The 14,147-nt window shown below is 42.6% G+C and overlaps 1 protein-coding gene across 1 annotated transcript in view; it reads right to left on the bottom strand.

The window, feature by feature from the left end:
* Window positions 1-2,741: 2,741 nt before the first annotated feature.
* Window positions 2,742-14,147, bottom strand: part of LOC145409280 (uncharacterized) — an 84,154-nt gene continuing 72,748 nt past the window's right edge. Inside the window, exons 2-12 of the mRNA XM_080279759.1 lie at window positions 12,672-12,878; window positions 11,088-11,191; window positions 10,899-10,997; window positions 9,913-10,445; window positions 8,379-9,303; window positions 6,876-7,037; window positions 6,169-6,464; window positions 5,111-5,273; window positions 4,764-4,940; window positions 4,065-4,223; window positions 2,742-3,284 (exon numbers count right to left, since the gene is read on the bottom strand). Coding sequence (XP_080135885.1) covers window positions 2,742-3,284; window positions 4,065-4,223; window positions 4,764-4,940; window positions 5,111-5,273; window positions 6,169-6,464; window positions 6,876-7,037; window positions 8,379-9,303; window positions 9,913-10,445; window positions 10,899-10,997; window positions 11,088-11,191; window positions 12,672-12,878 — 3,368 coding nt within the window. The remainder of the gene's footprint in view (window positions 3,285-4,064; window positions 4,224-4,763; window positions 4,941-5,110; window positions 5,274-6,168; window positions 6,465-6,875; window positions 7,038-8,378; window positions 9,304-9,912; window positions 10,446-10,898; window positions 10,998-11,087; window positions 11,192-12,671; window positions 12,879-14,147) is intronic.

The raw sequence follows: 14,147 nt of genomic DNA, 5'->3' as shown, positions 1-14,147 counted from the left end.
GAGTGTTATTTATGCAATCAGTATCCATGTCCAAAATAAATATACAACACACTAGAGATTAATAGGCGGAATGTGCAATATATATATATATATATATATATATATATATATCTATATATATATATATATATATATATATATATATATATATATATATATATATATAAACTGTATCGACGACAAAAACAAGCAATGTACAAGATATTAAAAATGTAATATCTAAATAAATAGAAAATAAATAGGTAAGGAAAAGGGTGTTAGTGGTAGTTGTAGTTGCAGTCCCAGGTTCATCTGAAACGTGAGCCCAGTGGACTGCAGGCTGATGTTGCTTTTCACCTACAGTCCACGATCCTACTTTTTTGGGGGATGGGGGGATGAGTTGAAGGACCTTGGTATAACAGGACATTGAAGTTGCTCGGTTATATCAGTGCCACCACGAGAAGGCGTCCCTAGATAACACTAGGGATAGAAAGCCTCCTGAACCTACGAGAATATGGGATGAGAATAAAAATAAGGGAGGTATCCTCATCGGTTAAGGAAGCTCCCCAGTATCTTTTCTTAGGCGATTTATTTTACTTGTTTTACCCTTTATTATCCTCTTCTGATTTACATAAATCCTTCCAATATCTCCATAACCTGCATAAATAACGTACAAAAGGATATCAACCAGGAGTATCCAGAAACAAATCGCTAAGGAAGAGGTGTTAGGGGGCTTCCTTACAAGACGAGCATACCTGCCCAAGACATCGGAAGAGGTTTTGATCCTAACTTTGGCACTTATGATAAACACCTGTACTCTTGGAAGAAATATTAAACCCCTTCAGCCCGATGACGTGGTTTCTTATTTCATTCCTGGGTTTCTTGTTTCATTCCTTGCTTTCTTGTTTCATTCCTTGGTTTTCCGTGTTCCATTCCTTATTCCAGTCCTTATTTTTTTACTTAATTCCTCTGTTCTCACGCTTCACTGATAGATAGATAGATATATTTTTATCTACTCAAATCCACTTCGAAAACTCTATCGTAAAGGGAAACCAAAATCGTATGCTGAAAAAATTAATAAAATAAAAATTGCGTCATTGGACTGAAGAGGTTTTCTTATCTTGAAAATTGTTCTCAACATTATTTTCCTTTCTTTCTTTCTTTTCCTTCTTTCTTGCTTTCTTTCTTTCTTCTTTCTTTTCTTTCTTTCTTTTTCTTTTTTGCTTAATTGCAGTTCACAGTCTATACGATTATTTTCACTCTAAGTCGTTCACAGTAATTCTCAGCTTAATTATATGTTTTTTTTTTTAATGGTACCGTATTTTATTCTCTCACAGTAGGTTATTCACAGTCATTCTCAGCTTAATTATGAATGACGCCGTAATAAACAAATTCTCACCGTAAAATATCCTCTCACAGTAGCTTATTCACAGTCATTCTCAGCTGAACTATAAATGTCACCGTAATAAAAGAAAATCAATGTTTAAATTTCACAGTGTTTGTTAATTTTAATATCTTCACTAAAATAACGTCAATTTTTATGCTATTCTTTCCACCTCCAGATTTACTTATTTATATATATATATATATATATATATATATATATATATATATATATATATATATATATATATATATATATTTATTTATTTATTTATTATACGGGGAAATCTTTGCCCTTGTCGCATTTTAAAAACACTTCATTATCATCCTCCATTTTTAAAAGTCTCCCTTAAAAATAAAAATAAAAACTGCATCATTGACCTGAAGGGGTTACCTCCACTTGGCACTAAGATCACCCTCATCGTAAATGGTTCACAGTAAATCCCTAACACCTTTTCCTAAGCGATTTATTTTGCCTACTAGACCTTACTGTCCTGTGTTACATAAATCCTTCCACTGTCGCCATACCCTGCATCAATAACGTACAAAATGGATAAATCACTTAGGAATGGGTGTTAGGGAGCTTCCTCATAGGTCGGTAGTTCATAATTGCTAACTTTAATTCCTGTTAATACCATCTACGTTACTCTGATACCTGGTGTTGCTAACTTAAATTCCACAAACTCTTTCTCACAATTTTCTAATAAATCTCTCCTTCTGTACCGTATCTCTAAATTCTTTCTCATAATTCTCTCACAATGTACTCCATCACTTTTTCTCTCTCTTACCTCTTTCCCTCATTATTCTGTCTCTCTGTCTCTCTCTCTCTCACACTCCCTCACATTCCTTCCTTCATACCTCCTTCATCCACATCTATCTCTCACATCCTCTCCTTCATGTATCTTTCCCTCATCATTTTCTTTTTCACACGCTCTCCCTCACATCTCTCTCCCCCATCACTATCTCCTTCACGTTCTCTTCCCCATGTCTACATCCCTCATAACTATCTCACATTCTCTCCCTCCTGTATGTCTCGCCTACAGTTATCTCTTTCACATTCTCCTCTCTCTCTCTCTCTCTCTCTCTCTCTCTCTCTCTCTCTCTCTCTCTCTCTCTCTCTCTCTCTCTCTCTATCTATCTATCTATCTATCTATATATCTATCTCACATTCTCTCCAACTTATCTCTCTCCCCCATCATTATCTCTCATATTCAGATAAAAATATAACTAGTTTGTGGAAGAATCAGAAAAGCCACAGGAAATCTCTCTCTCTCTCTCTCTCTCTCTCACACACACACACACACACACACACAAATTGACTCTCTGCTTAATTTTTCTCGTGCAGTCAATAGGTGAATATCTAGGTCTTTTTCTTCTTCTCACGCCCCTGCTGCTGCTGCTGTGGTAGTGCTCCTGCTGTCTGCTTTTTTCTGCTTCTTTTCTTCGATCTGCTTCTGTTTTTCGGTCTGTTTTTTGGTCTTTCTCTGTTTCTCGGCCTGCTTCTGTTTCTCGGTCTGTTTCTGTTTCTCGGTCTGCTTCTGTTTCTCGGTCTGCTTCTGTTTCTCGGTCTGTTTCTGTTTCTCGGTCTGCTTCTGTTTCTCGGTCTGCTTTTCGGTCTGTTTCTGTTTCTCGGTCTGCTTCTGTTTCTCGGTCTGCTTTTCGGTCTGTTTCTCGGTCTGTTTCTCGGTCTGCTTCTGTTTCTCGGTCTGCTTCTCGGTCCCTGTCTCGATATGCCTCCTTTTCTCGGTCTTTTTCCGCCTCTCGGTCTCTCTCCTCTCCCCGGTCTCGGTCTCGGTCTGAAGGTGTGGCTGAGGTGTGAATTTTAACATATCTTTACAGTAGCAGAATTTTCTCAAAGTGTTGTGGTGGATGCAGTGGCTGGTGTTGCCGTACTCCGTGATTCTTGATAGCTCACCTGTTACCTGTGTGAGTGAGAAGGTGTGTTAATTAGAGAGAGAGAGAGAGAGAGAGAGAGAGAGAGAGAGAGAGAGGTACTCATAATCGCATTGAAGGTTATATCAGCTGTAATTCCTAGGTACTTTTTAGCCTTGGACAGACTAATATTATAAAACTTTTCAGAAAACTATTTTTAAGTTAGTCTGTGAATCAGAGTAGTAGTAGTAGTAGTAGTATTAATGGTAGTAGTAGTAGTAGTAACAGTAGTAGTAGAAGTAATAGCGGTATAGTTTTTTCACCTCAACTTGGCTTAGATTTTTTCATGTAACTCAGTGGCATAGTAACGTTACACTGCATCCTTCCCTCAGTACTTCCTCGTGACTAGCGCTGTGATCTTTTAAATTATCTTGTTACAGCCCAGCATACACTGTGGAGAGATGTCAATTTTTGGCCAAGTTAAAACGAAAAGAGTTTAACATTATACTGCTTTTACTTTAACTTGGCCTAAAAATTGCCTTCTCTCCATCTCGAATGCTGAGTAGTAACAGTAGATTAATCCTAGAATATAATACTAGTCACGAAGAAGTGCTTTGGAAATTATAGAGAGCCATGGTATTGCCTTTTTCTTGCGCTGTGCTGCGTGATATGAGGTAAATAGTACGAACATCTAGTCACGAAGAAGTGCCAAAGAAAGGATAGGGAGCCATGGTGTTGCCTTTTTGCACTGGGCTACGTGAAATAAGCCACCAAAAGACTCACAGCTAAGCCAAGTTGAGGTAAAAGGAGTATAGCATCATGACACACACCTGGAAATTGTCTGGGGGTGTGAATCTGAGTGTCCCCTCCACCCCCACCCCACCAGGTGCCAGGTCCACTTGTACCAGGTAGCTACGCACGGCACTGCTCTTGTCCTTCGGTGCCAGCTCCTTGTTGGGTCGGGAAACTCGTGCCGTCAAGACCGTCACCTGTCGGGGCCATAGCAGCCATTAGGAGGTTACGATAGGGGTGTTTGTCTGGGTATACCAAAGGCATGATTAAGTATGTTTCTGGGTTTGCACTGGGTGTACTTAGGCTGCTACGCGGGTTTCATCAGGGTGCTACATAAGTTTACAGAAGGCTTAATCAGGAGGCTACATACGTACACATAAGGCTTAATCAGAACGCTACTTGAGTATACATAAGGGTTACTTTGGCCTTTACACAGAACTACATTACCGATACACAGTATACACAGATCATGCGATAGGTATATATACGCACGACTTATTCACGTTAACTTTACGAGTACCCATACAGAAACCTCCCCATGCCTTAATCTCCTTACAACCTCCTTTCCTGGCGACCAAACCTTCGTATAATCCATCATCCACATACACTAAACTCAGTAAAATATAACATGCACAAAATCTAGCCTCCACTTCCCCTAACCTGGGCATAATCTAGCATAACCTCCTAACTTCTGCATTGCTTTACGTCCTTTTGGTCTTATTTCCACATGACCTGACCTGTGAGAACTGACTGCAGGCGGGGTATGGTTGTAGGTCCTCGTTAAGTGAGTTCATGAGGTAGGTTGCGGCAAGGTCCAGCACGGGGTCGTCTAGGGCAACCTCGCTAGTGTCCTGGCACGTGCAGTAGTGTTCAGGAATACCAGCGTCCTCACACGTGCGGTTCTTTGGCACTCTCTGGGGGGAAGGAAGTGTGTAAGGATCAATACACCCTTTGGGGATAAGGAAAGTCAAATTAACCCTTTCATTCCGGGGAACGTGTATTTACTGACGTTTCTCATTAAGCTTTGGTGTGACTTTGAACTCAGCATATTATCTCCCACATGACCTGACCTGACCTGACTGACCTGGAATAGACTGATGCCCCTGACGCCGCGACCTGGCCTGGCTGTGACGTGGGTGAGGTCAGCAAAGCGGCCGTAAGCGAGGTCAAGTAGAGTGTGGTACAGGTCATAGTTGGCGGTGAGACGGTGGGTATTGAGACGGAGGTTGGTGTAAGCGGCTTGATACCTGGGGAGGATGGGATGTGGATGAGAGAGAGAGAGAGAGAGAGAGAGAGAGAGAGAGAGAGAGAAGAGAGGGGGAGAATACAGCACTACAGAAATTAGAGTAATAACAATCAAAATACGAACATATATTGAAAAAGGAACCATGTTGCTGAAAGCATACATTCCTTGGGGTGTTTCTAAATATAGAAAAATAACCAATGGCTCATCATAATTATGACAACCAAATATAATAATTATATTAACGGCATAATTTTACGATAAAAATTATATAAACTAAACACTATATATCCCATTGGAGACCAGTGTCCTCAGTATTGGACAGAACTGGGAATTTTCAAATCTTAATGAAGTAGGGAACCCCCGGGTAGGGACCTATGAGCTTCGCGACTATGAGCCGATAGGCGGAGGGCGGTACGCTTAGTACCCTGCCAGTGCAGTGCCTCGCCCAGCAACTCTGGGATCCAATGGGTTAAATATGTATATGTGTATATAGATAGATAGATAGATAGATAGATAGATAGATAGACAGACAGTATACTCGTATGTTCAATATTGTAGTATGCTAATAGCGACAAAAAGTAAGCATCCATGAGAGAGCAATAGCAAGAACTACCTGTATCCGTGATTGGCTGTGAAAAAGTTAAATAATAGATAAATGAAGTACTGTGGGGTGGTTGTCTTTATACCAGAGTGACTTGGGAGGTATTCAAAAATTTGCTCGCTAGTGACTAAACAGATGATGAGTAAATAACATGTGATGAGTTTTGGACATTCTTATAAATCAGCAAACCTATGCTCAGTGTTTACACGTTTCTTTTAGCTTTAATCCTAAATTAATGTGTCGACTGAGTGACCAGCCCCTGTTGAGAGAGAGGCTGTCAGTACTGATGGCATACTTAGTCCTGAACCACGGCGGGAGGTACAGAAGGACATAAGGCAGTCTTTCTTCCAGCATCCCCACGTAAGTCGATCTGATGCTGCCCCACCTCATCCCATGGTCGCTCATAAACAAAAGTGCGGTATTGTTGAGTGCGCCGGCCTCCCGCAGTTCCCGCAGGTAGCGCAGATGCGGCAGGTCGGTGTGGCGCAGCATGTTGAGGTAGTCGTGACTCAGGCTGGCGGACCAATATAGACCGAAGCTGGGATGGTCTGGGAAGCTGCGAGCCACCGCTAGGGAGATGTCGTGTATGACCTGGTGGAGAAGTAGGTGGGGGTGTAGTTGGGTAAGTAGTTAGTGTATCCAGCTCGCAACTGAAAGACCCCGAGTATGAATCCCACGAACGTATAGGTTAAGTTAGGCTAGTGTGGTGGGGTGAGGTTAGATTAAGCCAGTCTGTTCAGGTTAGGTTAGATAAGGTTAGGTTAAGTTAGGTTAGGTAAGGAAAATCTCTACTTCATTTAAAAAAACATATCACTGCTTGAGTGAAACTTCAAATTGACCAGATAAATGATAACGCAATAAGACTGAGTGAGTTAACAAAGATTTTACTAACCCCTCCACTACTATAGATCCTTCCTAAGTAAAATGATGTCCACTGAAGATAGTTCAAGTCATCTGATTTAAGGGGCTCATTTAATTTCTTCACCCCTTCTCCCCGCCCACCTTTATGCTCAGCTGAGGGCCCTGGCAGACATTCGCGTTGCCCTTTCTGCTGGTGCCGATCTCTTTCTCCGACGCCATGAAGAAGGGTCGTCCGTAGAAGTGCGTGGGCGGGTACTGGAAGCCTCCGTGCATGTAGTTGAACACTCCCATCCACGGAGCATCCTGCAGGGGAGAGGTGGCAGGTGAGGAAGAGTGGACAAAGGTGGATTACATTAATACCTACCAACTGCACGGGGGTTAATTACTACTTCACTACAATTATTTTCTTTTCACCATAACGTTACTTCCAGAGAACGTCATCCAGTTTAGGGGAGACTTTCCGAACTACAAGAATTAGATGTAGACTTCATTAACCCACATCCCGCAAGAGGCCTTTCCTAAGCCGAGTAAAATGGCAGTGAAGTAGCATGAAAATAAAAAGGGTACGTCATCGGTTTGAAGGGATTAAGCTACCTATACTTCCTCCATCTTAACTTGGCTGAGATTTTCGTGTTTTTGCAGCTTATATCACCTTGCTCTACGGCTCTACATTCTTGCCCATAGCACTTCTTCATGACCGGCACCATATTCTACTGTTAATCTTTTGTAACAGATCAACGTTTAAGATGGAGACATGGCAGTCTTAGGCCAAGTTAAAGTGGGAAGAGTATAGTGATGTGACGCATGCGGGTAGATTCAGACGGTCTGGATGTGTGGAAAGAAATGTGTGAGAGTTAATATGTTCAGCATTGTACTGTACAAACCTGAACGAGGAAGGAACAGGCCAAGGTATGCGTGGGATGAATTCCTTGGCGTGGAATGAAGTCTTTAGCGCTGAATGAAGTCTTTAGAAAGGACCTCAGAGCATGGGAAAGGAAGGTTGAGGGATGCCAAGCAGCTTAGAAAGTGGTCATGAGGAGAACCATACTGTTTAACACTAACTTGGCCTAAAATTGCCGTCTCCCCATCCCATAATCAGAACTATAACAAGAGATTAACATTTCCGTATGATGCTAGTCAAATAAAAGTGCTATGGAATGGATGCAGAGTCATACCAATGTCTTTTTCTGCCACTGACCTACTTAAAAAAATGGCAAAGGCATAAAATATGGTACAAATTAGAGTAAAATCAGTATACCATGGAACACTGCTTTCCAGAGTGTACTCGTATTTATCAGTATCATCACCATCAAAAGTTCTTAAACATTTCCCTGTTGGTTGTGATGATGGAAAATGGGAGAGATGACGGTATGAAATGAACAGAAAAGAACGAGATGGAAAAGCACTCTCTGACGCTCGGGGAGGAATAAGAAAAGTTCATAAAAATAATGTTGGTAAGGGAGTGTCTGCAAACCTTTTCGCGTGATGGTATGTATATCCGTATGTATGTACGGGAATGTAACTAGATACAGTACCTTCAAAAGTATTAACATCTTCACATTATTAAACACTGCAGTATGCCGTCAAGGAGAGATCACCCATTTCCCAGTTTAAGTGCAAAAACAGATCTGTTAAAGGGCTTACCTCGGCAAATGCGGTTACATAGCCATTTTTAGCGAAGTCCTTGAAGATCAACGGACAGGCATCGAAGTGGCCTTTCTTGGGCATGCATGGGTGTGCGAGGAGCTCCTTACTGCTGAGGCCGCTGAGGAGAGGCATCAGGTTGGGGAAGGTGTTGTCCCCCACCTTGTTGTACCCGAACACCTCCACGGCACCCAGCTCCTCTTTCAGGTACTTGAAGGTCTTGGGCAGGTGGCGTCGCATGTTGAGGCGCGAGGCTGAGTCCGTCCCAAAGATAATGACACTCAGCTTCTCCGGGGTTCCTGCAGCTCTCTCGTGTCGCTCTAAGGATTCTGCTTCTCCTACTTGCTTCTCTGTGTCGCTGTCCTTCTGTGGCCATCCTTCATTCTCTCTGGAAGCCGCTGTGTCAGGACTGGAACTCGGTACCTTTTGGGATCGTACATTTCTGGTTCGTCTCTGCTTGGTTTTCACGGACTCTTCTACACTCTGTTTCTTTGTGTCACTGTCTTTAGATGGCAATGGCGTAGTTACCTTGAAAGTCACTATGTCAGGACTAGAACTAGGCTTTCCTGGGTATCTTACAGCCCTGACCCGTCTCTTCTTCAACACAGATCCTCCTTCTTCAGCATGCTGCTCACCCACTCTGGAAGCCACTGTGTTAGGAATGGAATCACCTGGAACTGGAGTGGTGCTAAGGCTACTGGGACCGACAGCACTCTCTAAGGCCGGGGTGGTGGTGCTAAGGCCGTGGTTACCCCCTGAAGCTGAGTTATTAAAGCTCTTCAGTCTCTGCAGGACCTTATCTCGCTGGATGAAGTAATGGATGTTCTTGTACACGGGGACGCCATTCATCTCGCACACCACCAACACGGCCTCATCTTCAATAGTGGTCTCAGCCTTGGTTATATTTTGGCACCAACTGCTGAATCTGCAAAACCAAGAAGTGTAGTTTGAATTACCAAGTACGCAGCCCCTACTCTGAGTAATGTCATCTGGTACAAGTAACAATACAAAGGAAAATACGTCCCTGATTAAGTAAGATTTTTATACAGTACAAGTTTTAATAATCTATTCAATACTTGGATGCTCCTCTAAGCTGAATGCATCCATCTAGCAACAGTAACGTCCGTTGAAGGAGAGGGACGCCTTCGTACGGTGGCATCTCTATAACTGAGCGACTCCACTGCCTGGTTATAATGACGTCTCTCAACTCCCTCCCTATTCTCCCAAAAGGGTGATGGTGGACGGCAGGAGCAAGGCAACTTCAGGCTTCAGTCTACCAAGTTTACAGTTTCTTCTGCCAAACTAATTATGCTTTCAGGACCTACTCAAGCATTCTCATACGTCACTCCAATGCTTCGAATCACCTTTCTCCAAGCGACTCATTAAGCATATTGTACCTTAACATTCCATTGTCGTTATATCGCGTTAATATATACTTTGCATTTACATCATACAATAGGGGTACTGAAGGGTAATGCCCGGAATAAATCGCTTAGGAGGAGGAGCTACGAAGAGGGCCTCCCCTAGCTCTTACCTCCACTTATCGTCGAGGTGTGCTTTGTAGTGGCTGGGGTCGGGTTCGAATCTGTATATGGCCTTGAAGCAGCATCGTAATTCTTCATCAACAGACTTATTTAACTCTTGGCTGCTGCTGGTGTTGTTGATGTTGTTGTTGTTGATGGTGGAGTTTTTGCTATTGGCATTGTTGTTTTTGTTGTTTTCATTTTTGTTTTTATTTTCGCTGTTGTCTTTACTGTTGCTTTTGCTTTTGTTGTTACTGTTGCTACCGTTCACCAAGTCCACATACACCTCCACCTCCCCACTGGCACTCGCGGGGGTGGAAGACGGAGAGCGATGAGTGGATGATGTGTTGCTGGGTGGAGGTGGTGGTGGATGAGTGGTGGTAGTGCGTGCTGCTGACCGGGCCGCCTTCTGCTGCTGCTGCTGCTGTATCATCTCCCTGGATATGTTGAGATATTGCTCGTGGTTTTTGATGAGCACGTCTTGGTGGAAATATAAAGTAGTCCCCCCAGCTGATGTCAGTGCTGGAGGACCTTTGCAAGTCATCTGAAAAATAAAAATAAAAATCATCATCATCATCATCATCATCATCATCATCATCATCACCATCATCATCATCATCATTATCATCATTGTTCCCAGTTATAAAATGAGCAAGGCAAAATCGAGGAACAAGGAGAATCTGAAAAAAATATTATCATCATCATCAGTACTTACACATCATCTCCATAATCGTCCAAAGAAAATTCCTTTAACTGTCCATAGCAATTAGATATAAACATGGAAAAGAAAATCAAGGCTTGAGATGCAAAATTAACTGTTTAAGGAAAGACGCTTCTAAGTGTCCTATGGCAACAGAAATACAGCTTATTACTGTGAGGAGAAAAAGATCGGCAACCTTCCCCTGCATAGAAGAAAACGGACGCAATAAACACCAAAGAGAATGGAGTCTTAAAACTCAATTAAAGGGTGGACTTGCCTAGCTGGACTTTGACTTGCCTGGTTTGGAGTGGAGATAAATTTCGTAATGGTGGGATGGAAGGGATCGAAGTCAGGTATGATGCAGCCCGGAGTGTGAACCAGGAACCCATTTTTCCCCTTCTCCAGTATGTCCTTTTCCTTCTGGGCATCATCGCCCTTCTTCCCTTCCCCTTTCTCTTTACTCTCCACTTTCCCTCCTTCCATGTCTTGTGGTGGTAGTGATGAGAGTGACGATGATAATGATGATGATGAACCAGAGGCATTTGCAGAAGGCACCATAAAGTCCAGAATATATTCTGGGGCACGATTAACTGAAAATGGAAATTAAATACGATTATCTGAAAAGGTTTTATGCACACTATACACTACAGATAATAAAATTTCAAGACGAATCTTTCCCATTACCCACTTCCTAGCTCATTTCTGCTGCATCAGGAAGAATTTATTTATATATTTATCTCCTTTAGTTCGAGGAGGTACTCTGACAAGGTAAACATAACCCCTACCTAGCAAATAGCTTCTCCTTACAGGGAATTGATGTGGATGTAACTGCAAGTGTTAAGAGATGTACCGGTACACTGAAATAGTTTGGCCATGTGGAAAGGATGAAGAATGAGAGACTGACTTAGAGAGTGTTTGTAAGTGAGGTGGAGGGTGAAAGGAGGAGGGGGAGGGGGAGATCAAGGATGAAATGTGGAGAGAGTACAAAGATAAATGAGACGAGTGTGCGAGTTGGAGGGAGGTGTGCCAAATGGAGGGGGAAAAGGTGACGTGGAGGCTACGAGTATATACTTGTGGCCACCCCTCTAGCGTCTGGCTATAGATAGATAGATAGACAGATAGACAGACAAGGAGATGATGTTCAGCTTCTGGTAAATATACTGAAAGGGGTAAATGTGATGTGGGAGGCTCCGTAGCAGTTTTTCCTTTGCGAAATATTCCAGCTTTTCACCTTATTATACAGTATATTCACGTGCTACTGACGCAAGCTATGTCAATACATATACGAGGAAGATAAATATAGGCAACACACACACACACACACACACACACACACACACACACACACACACACACACACACACACGCACGCACGCACACACACATTCGAATACGAGCCATAAACTACACCAAATTACCTGAAAAAAATAAATAAATAAATGTCGAAAAACTGCGTTGCTCCACATCTTTTTTCACTCTCTCTCACGCCCTGCCTCACACCCTCCTCACCTTGTCACACCCTGCCTCACTGTAGCTCACATCATGCCTCAACCTGGCTCATACTCTGCCACACCCTACTTCACCTTGTAACATCCTACCTCATCCTACCATACACCCTGCCTCACTCAACCCTACTTCACACCCTGCCTCAGCCTACCTCACACCCTGCCTCAGCCTACCTCACACCCTGCCTCACCCTACATCACACCCTGCCTCACCCTACCTCACACCCTGCCTCACCCTACCTCACACCCTGCCTCACCCTACCTCATCCTTCATTTCATAAAATTTCACTCTCAGATTCAGTCACTCCTTTCAAAGTAATTTACAGACTCATCCTTCTCTCTCTCTCTCTCTCTCTCTCTCTCTCTCTCTCTCTCTCTCTCTCTCTCTCTCTCTCTCTCTCTCTCTCTCTCTCTCTCCACCTACTCACCTATTTCTATCTGTCTTTGTGTTTGCCTATTTGCCATCAATCTACCCATCTACTTATCTATCCACCTATATGTTTATCTTCCTATCTATCTATCTATCTATCTATCTATCTGTCTATCTATCTCCCCACTCACTCACAGGTAAACATGACCCTGCTATAGAGTCCAGCGGGTCTGGGTGACGTGACGAGGAAAAGAGAGAACGTGGCGGCCACCAGCAAGACACACACGGCCACGCCCCTCCGCCACGCCCGCGCCAGCCCACGCCCACGCCCACACTGACACCGGGAGGGGGGAGGGAGGCGCCATAGAAGGGGGACACTATCCTCTTCCCCCGCCTCGAAGCCTGAAGTGAAAAAAAAAAAATGAGTTGGATTAATGTATACCTCTCGACTGAATGACTGATTTAGGTTGACAGCGATTTGAGTCTAAAGGGTAAGGTAATATAATGTAATGTAAAGGACCAGATGCTAGGAGAAGCTTGGCCACGATTTTTGTATCCATAAATTAGCGGTCTAAGCTTGTGTCGTGTTATTCACTCACCATAATGGGATACGACTTCAGTACATCATCCAGGTTACCATAACAACCTCCCCCAGGTGTTGCCCTAGGTACTCATTTGATCCACCAACTCACACACATCGGATAGACATACCCTAGTCGAGTGGTGCCCCCTGCTCACACCAGGATTCGAACCAGTGACTATATACACGATGATGGGAAAGCTCTAAAAGGATCCTTCCTCCTAACTGAAACCTCGGAGAGCGACAGTGATGCGTTGCGAATGTAAGTGGCGTTGGCGACGAAGCTTGTCGTCCTCACTTAAACAAAGTTCACTTTTGGGGGACAGACATTTTGCCACCACCATACTTGGGCTGTCGCCATTTTAACCGCTGTATATTTGATAAATAATTGTTCATAAATCGTGAAACTGCATCAGAAAAATACATTTAAATATATACGTTTCCGTCATATAAAGCAATGAACGGATCAGTATAGAGGAACTATGGTTGTTGTTTTTTAATAGTGTGAGACGAAGTGGCTTTTTCGAATGTGCACCTGATACTGAATGAGGAAAACATGATCGGTCATTCACACTGTTGTGCTGTGTACGGTAAAGCTTTCAGTAGATATTTATACAATGTTTAACGCTTACTGTAAATATGTGCTTTTGTGGTGCATGTTTTTGAAACCTGCAGTGCCTAGTTAGCACGCTGTAATAGACACCAAAGCCACTCTTTATTATGCATAATTAATGTACAATAGTATGCTGGTGGGTATCAGAGATCCTATTTATTTATTGGTGACTGACTATGTGTGTTTAAGATGATGTTAACTGCAATTCATCATATAAATACACGCCTATTATTGTTGGTTTCTTTATTCATGATATATTAAATAATTCAGATATATTTAGAGGGAAAAAAATGAGACAGTAGATAGGAGAGAAAAACAATAAATTTACTTCTGGTACCGACATACTACAAAAAAAGATAAAACTGACGGAGAATACATCAGGATAATAAGACAATACATATATTCCTCTTGTTAACAAATGCATAAAGGATAAAGCAGAATAAAAGAAAAATATAAATATGAGGTTAAATATCCAATA

Source organism: Coenobita brevimanus, chromosome 80 (genome assembly GCF_032717465.1).
Source record: "Coenobita brevimanus isolate Jiangsu-jjx chromosome 80, ASM3271746v2, whole genome shotgun sequence".
Classification (NCBI taxonomy): Eukaryota; Metazoa; Arthropoda; class Malacostraca; order Decapoda; family Coenobitidae; genus Coenobita; species Coenobita brevimanus.
Note: the sequence above shows the minus strand (reverse complement) of the source record. Positions and strands in the feature narration are given on the sequence as shown.